Consider the following 19,401-nt stretch of genomic DNA (forward strand, 5'->3'; position numbering starts at 1 on the left):
CTATTGATATCATATTTTAACTGATAATTTTGATGAATGTATGAATGCAGATTATTGCTTCTCTCGTCAAACAATCCATCTAGTTCATTCGTGTGTCAATTCAACTTCATGATTTTATCTCTTAGTAGAGACACTAAATTAGCAGCAACTTTGTACGTTGGTGGATCATGCCATTCCCACAATCCACAACCAATATTCTAAACATTTAGTTCAAACAAAAATTTAGAAAATCAAAAATTTACCCAAAACAAAAATCAAATTAAAGTCAAAGTCACCTTTTGACATCCATAGAACATTCTGCCAGGTTTTTTTTATTAATGAAGGAGGTTAGATAGATGCAATCTAACCCACGCTTACACTTCTTTACGCCCTCAATTTTTGCTTCTTCAATCAACTTTTGAATGAAGTGCAATTTGTTCAATCCTGCAGCCATTCCACTATTCCCGCCAACGACGCTCCTCCTTCACCGTGCGCTTGAGCTTGAAGAGGGCATCCTTCAGATCTCCCGAAGCAATTTTGCCTATCTCCCCTCCGCCAAATAAACCCCAACCTTATTTCCCACCCAATTGGTTGTGCCCTAGTTCATCGTTTCATCCCCGCTTTTATTCCCTCCCAAAATCGGTTAATCAACTCCACATCACTAATCCATGCTACATCAGCGTTTTCTAACAGTCATTAAGGGCCACATGATGTTTACGTGAAGGGTTTCGCCGGAAAACTTAATGCTGACCAGAATTTGGACCTATGTGCTAATTTTAAACTCACTTTAAATATCTAAACGTCATCAGAGATATTTTAAATATCTTTTTAAATACCACTTTGGTAGTTTAGCCCTTTGGGAGACGAATCTATTATAGTATATTAAAGTATGCATAAACTTAATAAAATGACAATCATTTTGGTCTAGTAAACAAACTGTTTTATTCATTAATTTTTACAGGCACATTAATATTCTTACTTACTATTAAATTGATATTTTAGTTTTCTATCCTCGTATTTAAATCAATTCTACAAAAAATGTTGGTTAATTACCAAGCATCTACTCTAACAGATTGCAAGCATATCATTCTCCTTTTAAACCCGCGACGCGGCACCCTCCCCTTATCTTTCGCTCAATACGTACTCTCTTTTGTCTCACTGTGGACTCCAAAATCAACTCGAGTAAAAAAAAGGAAAAAAATAAATTAAATTTTTTTGAGTAAACAGAGGAGGGACTGAGATCTTCTTCTCGATCTAGTCAAAAACCCTAGCTCGAAACTCTAGAGGGCCGGGCCAGCCCCATCACTACAGCTCCAATGGCGTCTCGATGAAGATTCCTCATTTTGCCTTGCCTTCATATCTACGCACGAGATCATTTAGAGTTTGGTGAGATAGCGACCCCCGTCACTTCCTCCTCTCTCGCACTCGCGAGAGATCCTACTCTAGGGTTTTTTGGAATGTGAAGCACTTGAAGGCATTTTAGGTAATTCCCCCTTCAGATCTCTGAGCCGATTTGCTTTTGTTTAGGGTCTTTGGACGGATCTCTAGTTCGATTGGGTTTTTACCGTCTTAATTTGATCGCCGATTTATGTCAGTGAGATTCCTGCACTATTTGGGGTTAATGTAGGTAGTTTTATGTTAAATCGTCCTGTAATTTGATCCCTTATGCTACATTTTACGGTATTTTTGTTAGATTTGTTGTTGTCTCTTTGGGTAGCTTTTGATCGATTGGAGAATGGGATTCTCTGTTGATCAATTCAGCTGTTTTTTTTATATGTAAATTTAATAGGATTTGTGGTTGGGACTAGCAATGCTTGAACAATTTCCCGCATCTGTTGAGATTCCTTTGTTTTTAGGGATATATTTCTCTTATGTTACTTTCAGAGAAAGTAAAATTGGGAAATGCAGCATTGTCTTTGTTTTCTACACAAAGAAATAAGGATGCACTGGGGACATGGGGTTTGATTTATTTTCAGGTGCTCATTTTGTGGTTAAATTCACTTTGTTATGCTCATATTTGGATTCTCTGTCTTTGAAAATATTACTTTTCAAGAGAATTGGAAATTGGGAATTTGTCCTTGTTCCATTACTTTCATTGGAAAGTTAATTGGCCATGCATCATGACCTTTGTTTTGCCGTGCAGAGAACAGAAATGAAAGAGGAAAGGATGATGAGTTAGCAGATAATTAGGTGATTCTTAAGCAATGTCAAGGGTTCCTAAGTGGAAGGTTGAAAAGGCAAAAGTTAAAGTGGTCTTTAGACTACAGTTTCATGCAACCCATGTAAGCTAAGCTTCGCCTTTCAATGCTGGATTTTTGGAGTTGCTTTTTCTTTGAATTAGTTGTACATATAGATCTTCTTTCTAAATATGTTAAGTTGAAGCAGTGGAATATTTATTTTTGCTTTGTACGTCAAACTTTTTCTGTACCTTTCAGTTTTATCATTAGGATCCCATGTGGTCTTCTTTTTTGGTTCCTTGCTTTTGTTGTTAACTTAAACCAGTTGCTAAGAAAACATTTGAAGATTAAAGTTTATTCACCCTTTTGTTATAAAATAACCTATTGGACATAAAAAGGCGTGTTTTGAAAATGCCAACCATTAGCAACCTAAACTATGATTTGTAAAGTACAGCTTAAGTCATGCTATTTTCTGCCTCTCTCCTTATTGTGAAAAAGAATTATGAATGTTATACGGTGTGGAAAGGGCTGAAAGAATCCTAAGGTACATAATTTGACTTGAATTCTGAATTACGTCTAATCCTCCTCCTTCAATTACCATATCCCTGATGCCCATTTTTTCCCTTCCTATTTTTGTAACAAAAGGCATAGTATATTTTCTTGATTTTGGGGAAAAAATCATTCTTAATTATGGAAATTTGGAAATATTGATATGAAGTGCCTTCAATGTTGGTAATTTGTTTGCTTGTGTATTGCTATATTGCCCATGGAAAAATAGTAATGTACATCTACGACAACTGAGCTATCATGAGAATTTGAGAAGTCATATCAAGCCATTTTCCTTGAAGAAGTTCTGATATATATGTTTCCTGCTTAGAGCTCTGTTATATGTGTATTTACTCTCTACTATGTAGAAGGCATGAAAGGAATCAGGTCAATGTAAGCCTGCTCGTGAAAGAGTTGTTTAGTAGGCACTCTTCAACATCAGCCTCCTGCAAAGTTCTCATGAGAGAGGAGCATTTAGTTTAGGTTTTTTATATGTTGGAATTCATGCACGCGGTGTTCCCTGATTACTCCCATGACCATAATAATGATCAAATATGACTACTAGATCATCCTTTGGCATCCCTGTCTTGCATTTGCCTTTTGCATTACGCAGAACAATTACCAGCTATGCACTTCTCTTTCATACTTCTAGATGTATATTGTAATATCTTGGATGTCATTGAGATGTTCCTAAGCTTAATAAACATATGTCGATGCATGTACTAAGTAGGTTAGATGGCGTTATCTGCATGCCATCGACTGTGAGAAGTTGAATACATAACTCATCTGTCCATCTTGGAATTGCTGCATATCATTGCAAATGTTCTTATTCTTTTCCAAATGAACTTACAGTTGATTTTCTGTTGTTGGCAGATTCCACAACCAGGATGGGATAAATTATTTGTATCATTCATCCCTACCGATACGGGGAAAGCAACTGCAAAAACAACGAAAGCAAATGTGAGGAATGGGAATTGTAAATGGTCAGATCCCATCTATGAAACTACAAGACTTCTTCAGGACACACGAAGTAGAAAGTATGACGCAAAGTTATATAAGCTTGTTGTGGCAATGGTATCAATACTGTCATGACTATGGTTTTCTGTTTAATTTATCATTTACACTGAAGTTATTTGCATGCTTTTTTTCCTTCCTTTTTCTTGAATTGTGACTTACAGAATTTGAGGCATTTGTGCAGTTTATTATGTTTCTGAGTTCTGAGATTATTTCTAATAAATAGGTGTTATTAACAATTGATGATGCCTTGAGACAATTTTATACCAGGGGTCTTCACGATCTAGCATTCTTGGGGAGGTTATTATCAATCTTGCTGACTTTGCTGATGCTTCAAAGCCTTCTTCTGTTGATCTACCTCTCAAGGGCTGTGACTGTGGGGCTGTTTTACATGTGAGGCCTGCTTTATGAATTATTAATCCTTTTAACTTAGCCTTTTGCTTGCTCATTGTTTCATCATTTAGTCTTACCACAACATTTTTTCCCTTCAGATCCTATTGTATAGGAGTGTTAGTTTTCTCTTAATCATGTCTATCAACTCCCTGATAACTAAGAAGACTTCACACACGAGGGAGGAAGGGAGGTGCAAAGATAAAAATCAAAACCAGTGGATGTGGCCTACTACACATGAACTATCCAGCAACAAAAAATCAAAAGATTCCAACATCATCAACCCATGCATAACATGTCATCAAATAAATGTTTCAGAATTTTCATAAAGCTGCTTTATTTTTCACCTCTTGATCTATGATACAAGACATATCGAAATCCTTTGAGATTTTGTTTCTAAGTAGTTCATATATAAAAGATCACATCCACTGATTTGAATTTTCACTTTTGGGTTTCAAATTTCAAAATTGGGTTGATAGTAATGAACTATCACCTCATACCCATTTTTTTCATATAGACACGCGGTCATGCGCAGATGCACACACATAAAGAGTAATGCTCTTGTACACTCAGTGGATTAAAGGCTCAGTTCACCAATATTGTCCTTTGATTTACTGTGAGGTGTGTTGATGTGTAATACATGTCAAGGCTATCTTTTCTCAAGATCCATTACACATCACCATGTCTCAAAGCAAATCTAAAGGATAATAAAGTTGGTGGGCAGAGCCCTCAGTGCACTTTTATAAGAGCTTTTCTCTCTCTCTCTCTCTCTCTCTCTCTCTCTCTCTCTCTCTCTCTCTCTGTGCGCGTGCGTGGGAGTGTATATTGAGATGAAAATAGTGGGTTCAGGTGTAATGCTATAATTTTGTCGGTGTTTTGTCCTCTTTAACACTTTGGGGACGACTGTAACCTTCATCAGAAATGATATCAACATTGTACATATTTGAATCTAATGGTTCTGTATTTATGGTAACCCAGGTAACAGTACAGCTCCTCACCTCCAAAACTGGATTCAGGTAGTGCATCTAACTGTAAAAAAATTTCTTTTAATACTCTTACCTACATGCCTTATGTCTGCCAATTTTAATCAGAGAATTTGAGCAGCAAAGAGAGCTTAGCGCGAAAGGGTTTCAGATGCCATCTGGTCAAAGAAGTCATGAACCTGTTGGGACTGCAGCAGCTTCTTTGGAGATAGGAAGCGAACAACTAGACAAGGTATGGTCATTTGTGCCAAAAACGGACATAATCAATTTCTTTTGTTTTGTTCAACTGTGTTATCCTGATTTTTTTCCAGTTTTCCAATCTGCTTTCCGGTACAAATGCTAGAACTATCTGTGAACTTTCTTGAGCTGTCATTCTTCTAACAGTGTCAAATACTATATACGAAGGATATGAATATTTTCCAGGTTACTGGGTTTTTTTTGAATGGAGGGAGAAAACACTTACTTTTAGTAATAGCACAGAAATATATTATATTGTCAGAAGCTGAAGAATTATGATAGCTACATATACAGTATAGTTGTTGGTCATAGCAACGGGTTAACCTGTTGAGAAACACAAATATCTACCCCGATGCGGTACTACAAAGTGGATTATGAGCTACATTTAACATTTGTCATAAAATGTTTTGGATATGCGGAATTATTTTCATATGTATAATCTTGGTTTAAGTCTCAGAACTCTATTCCACTTTCTAATGCTTGTTCATATCTATTTTACCTATCCTAAAACGGACAATGTTTTCTCCACTGTGTTCATCCCTCATTTTTTGTCTCTTTCTTTATCTCTGCATCTAAATAAACATTCATTATGTGATAATGTCTATCTTTAGTACACTTTGTAAAAGTTACCTTATTCAATTTTTAGGAAAACATTGATATGTTTGCACTTTGTTGCCCATCTGTTCACCAATATTGCATACTAAATTGCATCAAATAACTAGAACTTCACTCATTTCACCTAAATACCAATGTGTGTTTTTGCCTGAAGAACCTCCAGTTTCCTCAATATTAGGGCTTTTAATTCTCATGCTTAGCAGAATTTTTTATTTCCCTCAAAAATTTATCAATACCACATTTTCATTAAATTTTCAGCCTCCTATAAAACACATTGCAACTCATATGTAGTATAATTCTCAAGTTCAACGTTTTAATCTTTACATTAAAACCTTACAACACTGTTCATCTTCTCTTTCTCCTGGGGATCCAAAGTTCAGACTTCAAACCTCATTTTATTTATTAATAATCAAATTTATATAATACCTTCAATCCTAGATCTTAATCTAAGACTAATTAACAAATTAATATTCAAATCTTTAATTTCAATCATTTAAATTCTAAGTGGTGAATTTCACCTATGTGTCCAAATCTATACCTATTTATTTGAGCAATAGTGTCTACTGTTATCACTGCTTGGAAAAAAAAAACAACAAAAAACAATAAGATATGTAATCAATCTTAAAAGATTTTTATTCCTCATCCACTCAGTGTGTAGGTTTTACTGAATGCATCTTCAGTTACTTCTGCACTTTACAACACAACCAAGACAGCTTAGCTAGTTAGCATGTGGTATCTCTTAGCTGCTAACTACACTTACGCTTATATAATCCCATTAAATCTAGATTTTAGTTTATCCCCCTTGAGTGTTCAGCCACTTACCATCCATGGGTCTTCTCCACATTTTTAATCCATGTCGAACTTCATTATATGGCTCTCATCTGCTCACATCATAACATACAAAATAACAAACACAAGATATCACTGTATATTGGTGTGAATTTCATCTACTGCAACTGTAGAGGTATATAGGCATAAGTGTATCTCTTATTATTGGCCCACATTGTCTCAAATTTCCACTAGCTATGGGAAACTATTAATGCCCATCACATCCCATATTTCTTGCTTTTATCCAGTCTAAACACATGTTCCATGCATGTCTTATTGATTAGTGCCTTTTTCACAGCAAATGTCCTACACCCATCCAATCCAAAATATTAAGCACTTCATACTACTACAACTATAATTTGGTTTATTATTGGTAACAGGTTAACAATGCGAGGGTCAGGTTCAAGGAAAAGTTTGCCGATCTTCCTTTACTTGAAGAGGTGGGGGAATCAACAGAAGACTATGAAGATTCTGCTGCTGGACTTGATGGTTCATCAAATACCTCAGGGAGCCTTTATGCTGAAAAAAATGAAATATCTAGTATGCATGAGGTTGATAGTCTTAAGAGCATGGCCTCTGCTGATTTAAGTGCACCAGCTCTTTTTCAGAGTCCTAGAATTGTCAAAGGTGATGTACGTGATGTTCGGCTTCCAAAACAAGGGAGCAGTGAGTGGAATCATGGGTGGAGTTCTGACTACTCTGCAGATAATGATCAGGTCACTGCTCATGAAGAGAATAGCCGTCTTAGACTAAGACTTGAAGGAGCCGAGGCAGCTTTTTTGCAGCTTAAAACAGAAACAAAGTCACTTCAGAGCCTTTGTGATGAACTAGGATCAGAAACACAAAGCTTGGCTGGGAAACTTTCTTTAGAGCTTGCTTCAGGGGAGAAACTTACTACAGAACTCTCCATCCTGAAGTCAGAGTGTTATAAGTTCAGAAAAGAACTAGAAGAATTGAAATCTGCTACACTAATGCAGTCTGTTTCTAGCAATAGAACTCCTTCAAATGGAACAATGATGGCAGATGCTTTTTCTGCAGACCAGGACAGTTTCTCCAATCATCATCAGGCGAATTGGCTTCAGGGTCTGTTGCTGCTCGAGCGCAAGGTCCAAGAAATTCAAAATAAGGCACGCATTGGATACAATGGAAGTGATTTTGATTTTCTTATTTCTGATTTTGATGTTCTTCAAGGCATCCTCCTGAATCTTAAGCGGGAACTCACAGACAAGTATTGTCTAAAAGAAACCAAGCTTAAAACTAATTTGCAGACAGATTGTTCTATACAGGGACATGGTTTGGAAAGATCTCAGATAGACCATCACCCAGAAGGTATGCTTCATAGCTCAATTAATTCTCACCCTCTGAAGAAAAGTAATGATGCTGCAAGCATACTAGAGGAGAGAATGTGTGAACTTCTAGAGAAATTAGAAGCGTCAGATGCTGAGAAGGAACTTCTAACCAAAAAAATGGACCAGATGGAGTGTTACTATGAGGCACTAATTCAGGAACTTGAGGAAGGCCGGCATAAAACGGTTAATGAATTGGAAAATCTTAGAACTGAATATTCTTCTTGCCTTTATACAAATTCTGCTCTCCAAAGTCAGATTGAGAAGTTACAGCAAGACACGAGTGAACAGTTCCTCAGGTTTGCAAGTGACAGACATAACTTGGATTCTCTGAATAAGAATCTTGAGAAAAGGGCCATTGCCTCAGAGGCTGCACTTAAGAGGGTACGCCTGAACTATGCTATTGCAGTTGACCGTCTACAGAAGGACCTCGAACTACTTTCGTTCCAGGTTTTGTCTATGTACGAAACAAATGAAAACCTTGCAAAGAACACCCTTACAGAAGCTTCCCAACTATTTCCTCATGATATTCCTATGGAAAATCCAGAGGAGCAATACCGTCTTGCAAAATCTGGAGGTCATACCAGAGATGTAGATTTGAGGGCCAACAATGAAGAGAGATCTTGTATGAACGGGTTGAAATTTGAGAACATTCAAACAAGTTCGCCTCTCAAAAGAGCTCAGAAGGAAAAGGGTCTGGTATTTCACTGTGACAAGAGAAATGGACTTGCGGATGGGTCCCCAATATTTGAGCCCAAATGTGATTCTCAAAACCAAAGTGTTGAATCAAATAGCCAGCTGGTAGATGGTAACGTTGGCTCTGAGGAAAAGAGAAGATCACTGCACACACCGCAAAATCTCCAAGAGGACATACATGCTGAGCTTTCCGAGATGCATATGCTAAATATTCATTGGGAAGTTTTCATGGAGGTCCTGAAGGAAGCAATGCATAGTGCGAATGATGGCGTTCTGCACATGAAGGAAGACATGTCTAAGCTTGTAGAGAATCTGAGACTTTCAACTTCTGAGAAAGAATCCTTGATGCTTAATTTGCATAGCACACTTGATGACATCAGAAAGTTGAGGAAGAATGGAGCAAACTGCCGTTCCGAGTGTGATGATTTAATGTTGAAGAACAATATTCTGGAAGCAAGAATCATTGATGTCTCAGAAGAAAATAGTTCTCTTAGTCAGAAAATTGCAGAATATGAAAGCAAGTACACAAGTTGCCTTGAACAAAGGAATAAATTTGAAGTCATGTTAGAGAAAGAAAGCTTGCAGAGAAGTAGTCTTCAGAGTGAAATCAAATCCATAGACAAAGACTATAAGGCACTGAAGGAAGAATTTGACAATCTATCATCAAAAAACTGTACACTGGAAATAACTATAGATCATCTTCAAAAGAAGCTGGGCGATCTGTGCCATAACATCACAACTTTCAGCAAGGAAATTGATGGTTTTACTTTTGATGATCCATCTCTAAAACGAGAAACAGAAAGCAACAACCATGCTGCTATTGTCTCCCATCTGGAAAAGTTTCAGCACGAGGCATACAAAAAGATTCTGCAACTTCATCGTGCTAAGAAGGAGATAGAACAAGACAGAGATACCGCTCGTTGTTCTCTTAATGAGACAGAATCACAACTTTTGCATGTGAAAGCGAAGTTTGAGTCTGGCTTAGAAGAGTCTAAAATGAATCTAGAGCTGTCAAATACTCTTGTTGAAAAACTAAGGCTGGAGCTGCAAGATGTAGCTGATAAGCTTAGCTTTAGTTTAGAAGCTGAAGAAAAACTCAGAAGCACAAACAGAGAGTTGTCTACGAAACTCACTATTCTGGATATTGAAATACAACAAGCCAATGATGAAAAGAGGGATATCTCTCATAAGCTTCTGCAGTTTGATAATGTCAAGGAGGAACTTGAAAGGACAAACTTACGTCTTATGGAATGCATGCAAGAAAATAAATCTTTAATGATGTGTGTAGAGTCAGGAAAATTGGCATACACACAATTGGAGACTGAGCTCAGCAACTTGCAAGAAGATCTGAGATGTGCCCATGATAACCTGCATGCGGAAAGAGGATCAAGGGAGAATCTGGAGGCTACAGTTTCGGATTTTACATTGCAATTGAAAGAGAGAGGTCAGGAACTACTCTCTTTTGATGAACAGAAATCTGAGTTGATCATGCTTCGGAAAAGGATCGCTGGTCTTGAAACAGAAATGCAGAATTTCCTGTGTAACTCCGAAAAACAACGAAGGAAATATGATGATGAGGTTTCAAGTCTCCACCTCCAAATCGCTGATTTGCAATATTACTTGGCTGAAGTTCTTGATCATTCATTTAGTGCGGACATTAAATTCACTTATCTGAAGTGTCAAAAGCTACTGGAATTTAATAATTTCAAAGAGGAACTTGAAAGGATAAATTTTCGTCTTATTGATTGCATGCAAGAGAACAGAGCTTTAATGATGTCTATAGAGTCTGAAAAAGTGATATCCAAGCAATTGGAAAATGAGATCAGCAACCTGAAAGAATGTTTAAAATGTGCCTGTGATAATCTTCATTCTGAAAGAGGTTTAAGGGATGAACTGGAGGCTACAGTTACTGATCTTACGCTGCAATTGAAGGAGAAAAGTCATCAATTACTATATTCTGATGAAAGGAAATCTGAATTGGTCGCTCTTAGGAAAAGAATTATTGATCTTGAAACAGAAATGCAGCATTTCCAATTTAAGGCTGAAGAATACCGAGGGAAATATGATAATGAGGTTTCAAGTCAACACCTCCTAATTAGTGACCAGGAATATAATTTTGCTGAAGTTCTTGATCATTTCTTAACTGCAGAAATTAAATTCACTTACCTGAAGTGTGAGTTCCAGCTAAGGAGAGAGGAACTTGTTGAGCAAAACAAGGCATTACAAGGTGAATTTGAGGAGCTTCATTTAAAGCATAATGATGTTGTTGCCTCCCTAAGAGATCATATGGCTACTGAAGCACAAGTTGCAGATGAAAATGCAAGGCTATCAACAGACCTTCAGTCTTTGAAAGCTGAACTTGAAGTTGTTGTCCGTGAGAAGGAAGACCTTTTAGGTAACACAAATGAAAAGAGCTCTGTGTTGTCTGCTTTTGAAAATATGAAGGCCAGAGCTGCAACACTGGAAGCCAATAGTATAAGAGAAAAGCTCAAGTATGAAGATGAAATTTGCCAGTTCAGAAACATGCTGGTGAGATTAGAAAAAGAGGTGGAAGACCTTGGATTGTCAAAGGCTGAGCTGGAAACGACAGCGATAATTCTTCAATCTAAATTAAATGATCAACAAGCCAGGATTTCATTGCGTGAAGAATGTGAATACGAGTTAGAGAGGTTAAAAGGGCAGCACAATGAGCTTAGTTACAAACTAGCTGAGCAAATTTTGAAGACAGAAGAGTTCAAGAACCTGTCAATTCATCTCAGAGAACTCAAGGATAAAGCAGAAGCTGAGTGTCTTCAAGCTCGTGAAAGAAGGGAGGCTGAGGGAGCATCAGTTGCCATGCAGGACTCGCTGAGAATTGCTTTCATCAAGGAGCAATGTGAATCGAAACTTCAAGAGATGAAAAGCCAGTTATGTGCCTCAAAGAAATATTCAGAAGAAATGTTATTAAAGCTGCAAACTGCTCTTGATGAAGTTGAGATTGGAAAGAGAAGTGAAGCTTCTCTTGCTAAAAGAAATGAAGAGCTGGCAATGAAGATCTCAGACATGGAAGCTGAGCTACATGAAGTTGTGACTGACAGAAGAGAATTGGCAAAGGCTTGTGACGGGATGAAGACTGAACTGGAGTGTACTACTTTAAGTCTTGACTGTTGCAAGGAAGAAAGATTGAAGCTAGAGGTTTCTTTGCAAGAATTCAGTGAAGAAAGGACAAGACTCAGAGTGGAACTTGACTTGGTAAAAAGATTGTTGGAGAACATGGCATCATCTGCCGCAGACATCGAAGTGCAGAAAAATCAACCTAATAATCAGAGTACTACATCTATTGGGGAAATACTGGAAGATGGAAATTCACCGTCTTCAGGTCGCCAAGAAACACCAAATTTAAACGCTGATTGTCTTGACAAAGGCCTAGGAACAAAGGCTGGTGAAGATGATGTAAATAGTGATGACAGACTGAAACTTCCAAGCATGAGTTCCATGTCAAGCTCAAGCAGAGAAGTGCAATCAGCTCATGTCACTGTGAACTCCCGTCAGCAGAGCCTACCAAATTCTCAGGTAACTTTAGTTACTAATTCATTTCCATGAGAGTATTAGTTTAAATTTTCTTTTTATTTGACTTTACAGGTCTTGTGGCAATATTCTTGCTTTCGTTTGTTTTATATGTCCAGAAACATCTAAAAGCTGGGAAATTGTCAAGGAAACTAATGAAAATTTGAGATTATAAAAAATACCTTTAATCGAACATTAATATTTCTTTAATTAAATAATTTTATATTTCTAAACTCATATATTAAAGAAATAAATATATTGCAGTATTTGATGATTATTCAAAAAATATTTTTTTCGAGTTTAGCTTAGGAGAAGAAATTTGAATTCGGATTTAAAGATTTTAGGTACATAAAAACATGAACACCTCAATATTGAACTTTGTTTGATTTCCAGTTCCAGCCCTGAAGCTTTCTCCTGACTATTGGTTGCTCTTTCCTATTATTTTTTGCTGGCTGTTCCCATCAATAAAGGAATCTGTCATATAGGAAGTTTTGATCAAATTCTTCCGTAAGAAAAAAACAGAGCAATTATTGTTGCAATAGAAGTTTTACATTTTTTCTCTTTCTTTTATATTGTATATTGTTCAACTTATTTTATTGAACAAAATTTAGGATAACCTGCACTTAATTCTGGATATTTAGCTAAATGTTATATGTTTAAGGTTATGTTACATAGTATGCCTCAAAGGAATTTTTTTGGTTAGTTCCCCTCAAACCAAGGTTCCATTTTTGGAGATTTTGGTTCTAGTTTGTGGTATCGGAATGGGGTATTTGATATTTCATCTATCTAACTGGTTTCAGATTGGAAATACTATATCTATGATTTTTCATATGAAGATCTTAAAAAGTAATAAATTGAGAAGTCCAAAAACAGTACTGAAATTTCCATCATCTTAACATTTTCTTTTACAACTTAAGCACTATCAATTTTTTTTCAGTGAGATTGTATAACATAGTACCTGATGATGCAATAATCTGCAAATAGATATGAAATGGGTTGTTAAATTGTGAGATTGTATAACATAGTACCTGATGATGCAATAATCTGCAAATAGATATGAAATGGGTTGTTAAATTATGACCTTATTCCCAATGTTCTGTCTTGTGCAAATAGATATGAAATGGGTTGTTAAATTATGACCTTATTCCCAATGTTCTGTCTTGATTGGAATCTCTTAAGTAATTAACCTTTATATTATTTGACAGAATGCACTTGCAACAAGAAGTTCAATCAACAAGGAAACCTTGTTGGAGAACGGTCAAAATCATATTGATGATATTAAGGAGCATTTCAGGGCACAGCAGAAATTGCTTACCAGCATGGATGTGTTTCATAGAGAGGTACATGGTACTTGAAAAGTTTTAATTTATCATGGGTGAGTTTCAAAGAAATTCTAGATGCAATTGGGGACTAATATTTACACATTAGAAGATATCTACAGCATGTTCCTAGATTTCTATCTCAGAATAAAATAGTTACACTGAATGACCTTAGGTGAATGATTTTAGGTTTCTGAATGGAGAGGTTGTATACCATATTTTCAGTAGAATTGAATAGATAGCCCGTAGCAAATCTGATTGGTAAATTAATCAATAATGTTCTAGGAGGTGAAGATCTTCGTAAATGGTTACATGATCCGCAACACTTTTCTTTAACAACTTGTTTCAGAAACTATTATTCTAGTTACCATTTAACATGTATAGAGGCTAAAATTTGGTTTCTTCTTCTCTGGCATATTCATAAGTTGCAAAAGCAACAAAGACACCAATTTTTTTATTTTTAATTAATTTTTTTTTGGGGTCAGCTATATGCATTATCTAGGTACATGATATGTTACTGGCTATAATTTGATTCGGATGCCTAATAATGCGGTTTGCACTCCAGTCAATTGAATTGGACTTCAAAATCTTCTAATAGCATTGTGCTTGTGCCTCACCTTTCTCTATAGATTATGCGTGCGTAGATGCTAATATCATCAGCACAATATAATCACTAATATATATAAGATTATGCTAAAGCGACCGCATATGAAATCAGTATAGGCTCAAGTTAGGATTATGGATTAATAAATACTAGGGTACAAATCCTATTTGTTATTGGTCATCTTCAGTCCGACGAAGGTACCTCAAGCTTTAGCATAATCTTATATATAATGATCATGGGTGACATGTGTGACATGTATTATTGATATGATGATCATGGGTGACATGTATTATTGAAATGAGCTTAATTTTTTACTGTAGAGGAATGCATAGGAATAGCTAGTCAACTAGGATAGATACGTTTGAATCCTAATCAGATAAGACTCAACTTGTCATGTGGTTTCTTACATTGAACTTTCAGTGGAATCTGAATCGCTAAATATTTTATTTTGACCTTGCAGCTAGAAAGGTTTAAAAATGATAATTTATCTTCTATTGTACCATTAGAAGACCATCATTTTGATTCAGCCCTTCACGATCTACAAAGCGATTTATCTCAGCTAGAAAAGGTACGTTGAGAAATTGTATTGTTATTGCAGGAGTCTGGCTATTAATTTTGTTGAAAAAACCTATTCAACTTCTGTTCAGGCAAATGAACATTTAGGAAGCATTTTCCCTTCATTTAAGGAACTCCGGGGCTGTGGCAATGCATTAGAGAGAGTCCTTGCCTTGGAGCTTGAGCTTGCAGATGCATTGCAGGCAAAGAAAACAGATATACATTTCCAGAGGTAACTATTTATGGTTTTTCTATCAAATTATGAACCTGTTGAGAACTTGTTGTGCATGGTTCCAGAGTTTTTCATCAGGCTATGTATTCTGCATTCCCCCCCATGACCAGTCCTCTCAGATTCTCCTTTTCATCAGTATAACAAAGGTGGTAAATATCTGCATCTTTTGGTGGTAAAACTTGGAGATTAAAAGAGCTATTATTGATTCTGATATTTACCTTTCCATGGCTATTCTCATGTGCAGTGTTTAACATTTCTCCTCTAAGATATAAATTTTCGTTCTGCATTTTCATTTACAATACTAACTCCTCTGTTAAAGAGAGTATGTGCTCGCAGTGCATAGCTTCAGCTATTTTTGTTATGTTTTAGGTGTATTCCTTTTTATTGTCATGTAGTTTCGACATTCATTTCATTTTTTTTTTACAATTACATACTTGGTTAATGCATAATATTATTGCAGCTCCTTCCTGAAGCAACATAGTGATGACGAAGCAGTGTTCCAGAGCTTCAGGGACATAAATGAGCTACTAAAAGACATGCTTGCCCTAAAGAAAAGGAATGCCACTATAGAAACTGAGCTTAAAGAAATGCAGGAACGGTATTCTCAGCTGAGCTTGAAGTTTGCCGAGGTTGAAGGAGAGAGGCAGCAGCTTGTGATGACTCTCAAAATTAGATCACCAAATAAATCATAGAAGACCAGCTTGACGCATTTTTATGGAGATTAGTACATCGGTAATATTGTAGCTTCTGTAGATACGAGCATAAGATGTATATGTCCGCACCCAGATAAGTTGTCCATGAACTATATGTCATAACTTGTTTGTATGTATTTCCTAGTGTTGTATAATCTTTTGCCTTTCACCTTGTAGTCAATGTACACTTTCAAAGCTTCACTGATGCCCTACAATGCTTTTTGCTGCAAGTTCCTTTACTTCCTATGAGTATTTCATGATCTGTTTCCTGCAATCAGATCATCGTCACGATAGGAGAAACAGCGACAATGATGTGGTCAAAATGCTCTCTGCTTGACAATTGTTTAAACTAGAGAGAGGCATCGTTGATTTATAAATGATCTTCAAATTCTCTTCTAATCTTGCAATGTCCCTGATTCCCATTTTTTGTGGTCAGTAAGCCAGAGTTCTCGCTAAATCCAAAGCCAATATGTACATCACAACCGCAGGCATATTTGGGTAATTGCAAGCATTCTTCCAACAAGCAGATCACATCTGCATACACCTTGCCAAGGTGCGAAAATAAAGCATATACTTGGTTTTATTACCTTGCCAAGGTGCGAAAATAAAGCATATACTTGGTTTTATTACCTTATGTATGTGTGTGTGTGTGTTGTGTGTGTGTTGTGTGTGTATGTATGTATGTATGTCTGTGTGTATGTGTGTGTGTGTCTGTGTATGTGTGTTTGTGTGTGTGTGTCTGTGTGTTTGTGTGTCTGTGTGTATGTACGTACGTATGTATATATATATATATATATATATATATATACATACATATTTATATATATATTTATACATGCATGCATCATGCATGCATGCATGTGTGTGTGTGTATGTGTGTCTGTCTCTGTGTGTGTATGTGTGTCTGTCTCTGTGTGTGTGTGTGTGTGTGTGTATGTGTGTCTGTCTCTGTGTGTGTGTATGTGTGTCTGTCTCTCTCTGTGTGTGTGTATGTGTGTGTACGTATGTATGTGTGTATGTGTGTGTGTGTATGTATATGTGTGTGTGTCTGTCTGTATGTGTGTATGTGTGTGTGTGTATGTGTGTATGTATGTAAAATTCTTTGTGATCCTAATTTAGTACTTAAATAAGATTAGAAGCTACCTCTTTTTTTTCCTATAATGAATTGCATCCAATAAGAGTTTCTGTTATATCAATAATATTATCTTTGCTCTATCCCTGTTATTTTTCACAAAGGTATAAACTAAATACTTGCATTTTTTATTACCAATTTGCCATAAACTATAATATTAATATTTAATTTCTTTAGTATTTGAAGAACAACGTATGAAATTTATATGAATACTCTAATTTTGTATATCTTCCATGGAGAATTCTTTTTTGATTGGGATAAAGTTGTTAAATTATTTTCTAACGCAACTCAGTCGGTACTTCTTTAATAGATATGCGTTATGTTAATGCCAATTCAAGTAATTTTTAGATATTTTTTGAATTTTAAATTTATTTCCGTTACTTTTTCATTTGCAATGGAAATAACTTAATTCTTTTGAAGAGTATTTCTGAACATTCTGATAATTTCTCTATATGTAATTCCTTGTATTCTTTTACCTTATAAATATTATTAACATCAGAAATTAATGTTTCTAAATTACAATTAATTAATGCTATGCTATTATATTATAATATTTTATCATTTTTATGGATTTAAACATTTACCAATTAACTTACTAATGTATTTTTCCTGCTCCAACCTATTAGTAAAATTATATGCAATTACTTTAATTTATATAGTGGCTATAATTTTAAGCTATAATATTTTTTAAATTTTTATTCCTTAGCCGAATGTTTTAATCAATTCTTATTGCTTTTGTTTACCAGTATCAACTTATACTAATTTTAGATGCTGAAAAGGGATCGATACTAAACCCTAAATTGGAAATTACACACACACACACATACACACACGCACACACACTCACACACATACACATACACACACACACACACTCACTTACTCACTCACTCACTCACACGCACACATATCTTAATGAAAAATACCAACAATTACACTTTTCTTTCCCAAGTTTTAAAATTTCAGCCATTTTTTTATGGTTTTGAACTTTGAGACTGTGATTTGTAGTTTTTAAAACTTTGGGATAGTTTTTTTAGAAAAAAATCTTTTATGTTTGGTAGTAGTAACTTTTATGTTTCATATGTCGATGGTAATTTTTTTAAATATCAGGATATTTCTTGTAACTTTAAAATTTTGAGGGTGCTTTTTTGTAATTATTAAAACTATAGATTAATTTTGAAAAAATTTAAATTTTCAGCGGTCTACTAATAGTTTCCAGATTTGATGTAAACTTGTTAAAAATTTTAAAATTTTAGATTTTTTTTATGATTTTTAAATTTTGAAGGAGTTTTTTTTATAATTTTTGTAACTTTAAGGTTAATTTCGATAAATTTTAAATTTTTAGGTGTCTGAGGGTAATATCTTGAATTCATCTTTTATTATTTACAAATTTTAAAATTTTCAAATTTTAGGGTGAGTTTTTATAATTTAAACTTTTGAGGTTGTTTCCATAATTTTTGAGATATTGAGAGTGTTAATTAAAAATTTTAAATTCTTCAGATGATGCTATTAATTTCTTAATTTCATGTTTGTTGCTTTAAGTTTTGAAATGTTAGAAATTTTTAGGTGTATCATGATAATCCCTTAAATTCATCTATATTGTTCACAAGTTATGAAATTTTAGAATTTCAGGGTGCTTGTTTATGAACTTTTTAGGGTGTTTCTATAATTTTTATGACATTGAGGTGTTAACTGCAAATTTTAAAATTTTCAAAAACTGCTGTTAATTTCTTAATTTCATGTTTGTTATTCTAAGTTTTAAGACATCGCGATGGTTTTTATAATTTTAAACTTTTTAAGATATTTTGGCAATTTTTAAACTTTTTAGGGTTTTTTTTGTAATTCTTCATGTATTATAGTATGTGAGCTACGTATAATTTCTTTATCTTAACAAACTAATACCATAAAGATGTTTTATATATTTTATTAATATTATTTTTTAAATTGTTAAGCTATAGATAATTCACGTAGGATTAGAATAGGATGTAATGTGAGATGGCTATTCTACACCGTTAGATTCAAATTAATAGTTAGATTTATACTAATAGTTTGATTAATTAAAGATACGCGGCTCCCATATTTATTTGATTTCTCTGTCAAATCTTCCCCAACCCGAACCTGAACCCTAACCCTAACCCTAACCCAACCTGAACCCTAACCCTAACGTTAACCCTAACAAAAACCCGAACCCAGTAACCCGAATCCTAACCAGAACATTAATCCGAACCCTAAACCAGAACCCGAACCTGCTAATCCTAATTTTGACCCTACCCCTAACACTAACCTAAATCAGAAATTAAAATAAAGTATGCATTTATATAATTCAATGGTGTTAACATGACTAACATAATCAATTAAGGAATAAGTTTAATAGTATGAACATACCGTACCAACAAAAGTATGGTGATCTCATGTTCAAGAATCTAGTTTGAACTTGAGCATATAGATCAACATTATGTGGTTATTTTATATACCTGAGTTGTAGTTGAGCAATCTCCATTCTCTTCCAA

At 35.1% G+C, this 19,401-nt stretch overlaps 1 protein-coding gene across 1 annotated transcript; it reads left to right on the forward strand.

The window, feature by feature from the left end:
- LOC109833909 (nucleoporin nup211) lies at nucleotides 1,123-15,998 on the forward strand. The gene is made up of 11 exons (XM_020401771.1): nucleotides 1,123-1,462; nucleotides 2,123-2,261; nucleotides 3,576-3,776; nucleotides 3,987-4,109; nucleotides 5,085-5,122; nucleotides 5,198-5,321; nucleotides 7,150-12,363; nucleotides 13,563-13,697; nucleotides 14,741-14,848; nucleotides 14,928-15,067; nucleotides 15,528-15,998. Exons 2-11 carry the CDS (start codon nucleotides 2,184-2,186, stop codon nucleotides 15,757-15,759), a joined length of 6,393 nt encoding a protein of 2,130 aa, XP_020257360.1. The 5' UTR covers nucleotides 1,123-1,462; nucleotides 2,123-2,183; the 3' UTR covers nucleotides 15,760-15,998.

The sequence above is a fragment of the Asparagus officinalis genome, chromosome 3, assembly GCF_001876935.1.
Source record: "Asparagus officinalis chromosome 3, Aspof.V1, whole genome shotgun sequence".
Classification (NCBI taxonomy): domain Eukaryota; kingdom Viridiplantae; phylum Streptophyta; class Magnoliopsida; order Asparagales; family Asparagaceae; genus Asparagus; species Asparagus officinalis.

Bases quoted from the DNA above. Each gene is read 5' to 3' on its own strand.
- LOC109833909 (XM_020401771.1), top strand. From the start codon at position 2,184: ATGTCAAGGGTTCCTAAGTGGAAGGTTGAAAAGGCAAAAGTTAAAGTG. The intron at 2,262-3,575 runs GTAAGCTAAGCT...TGTTGTTGGCAG, and splicing joins TACAGTTTCATGCAACCCAT to ATTCCACAACCAGGATGGGA. The intron at 5,123-5,197 runs GTAGTGCATCTA...AATTTTAATCAG, and splicing joins ACCTCCAAAACTGGATTCAG to AGAATTTGAGCAGCAAAGAG.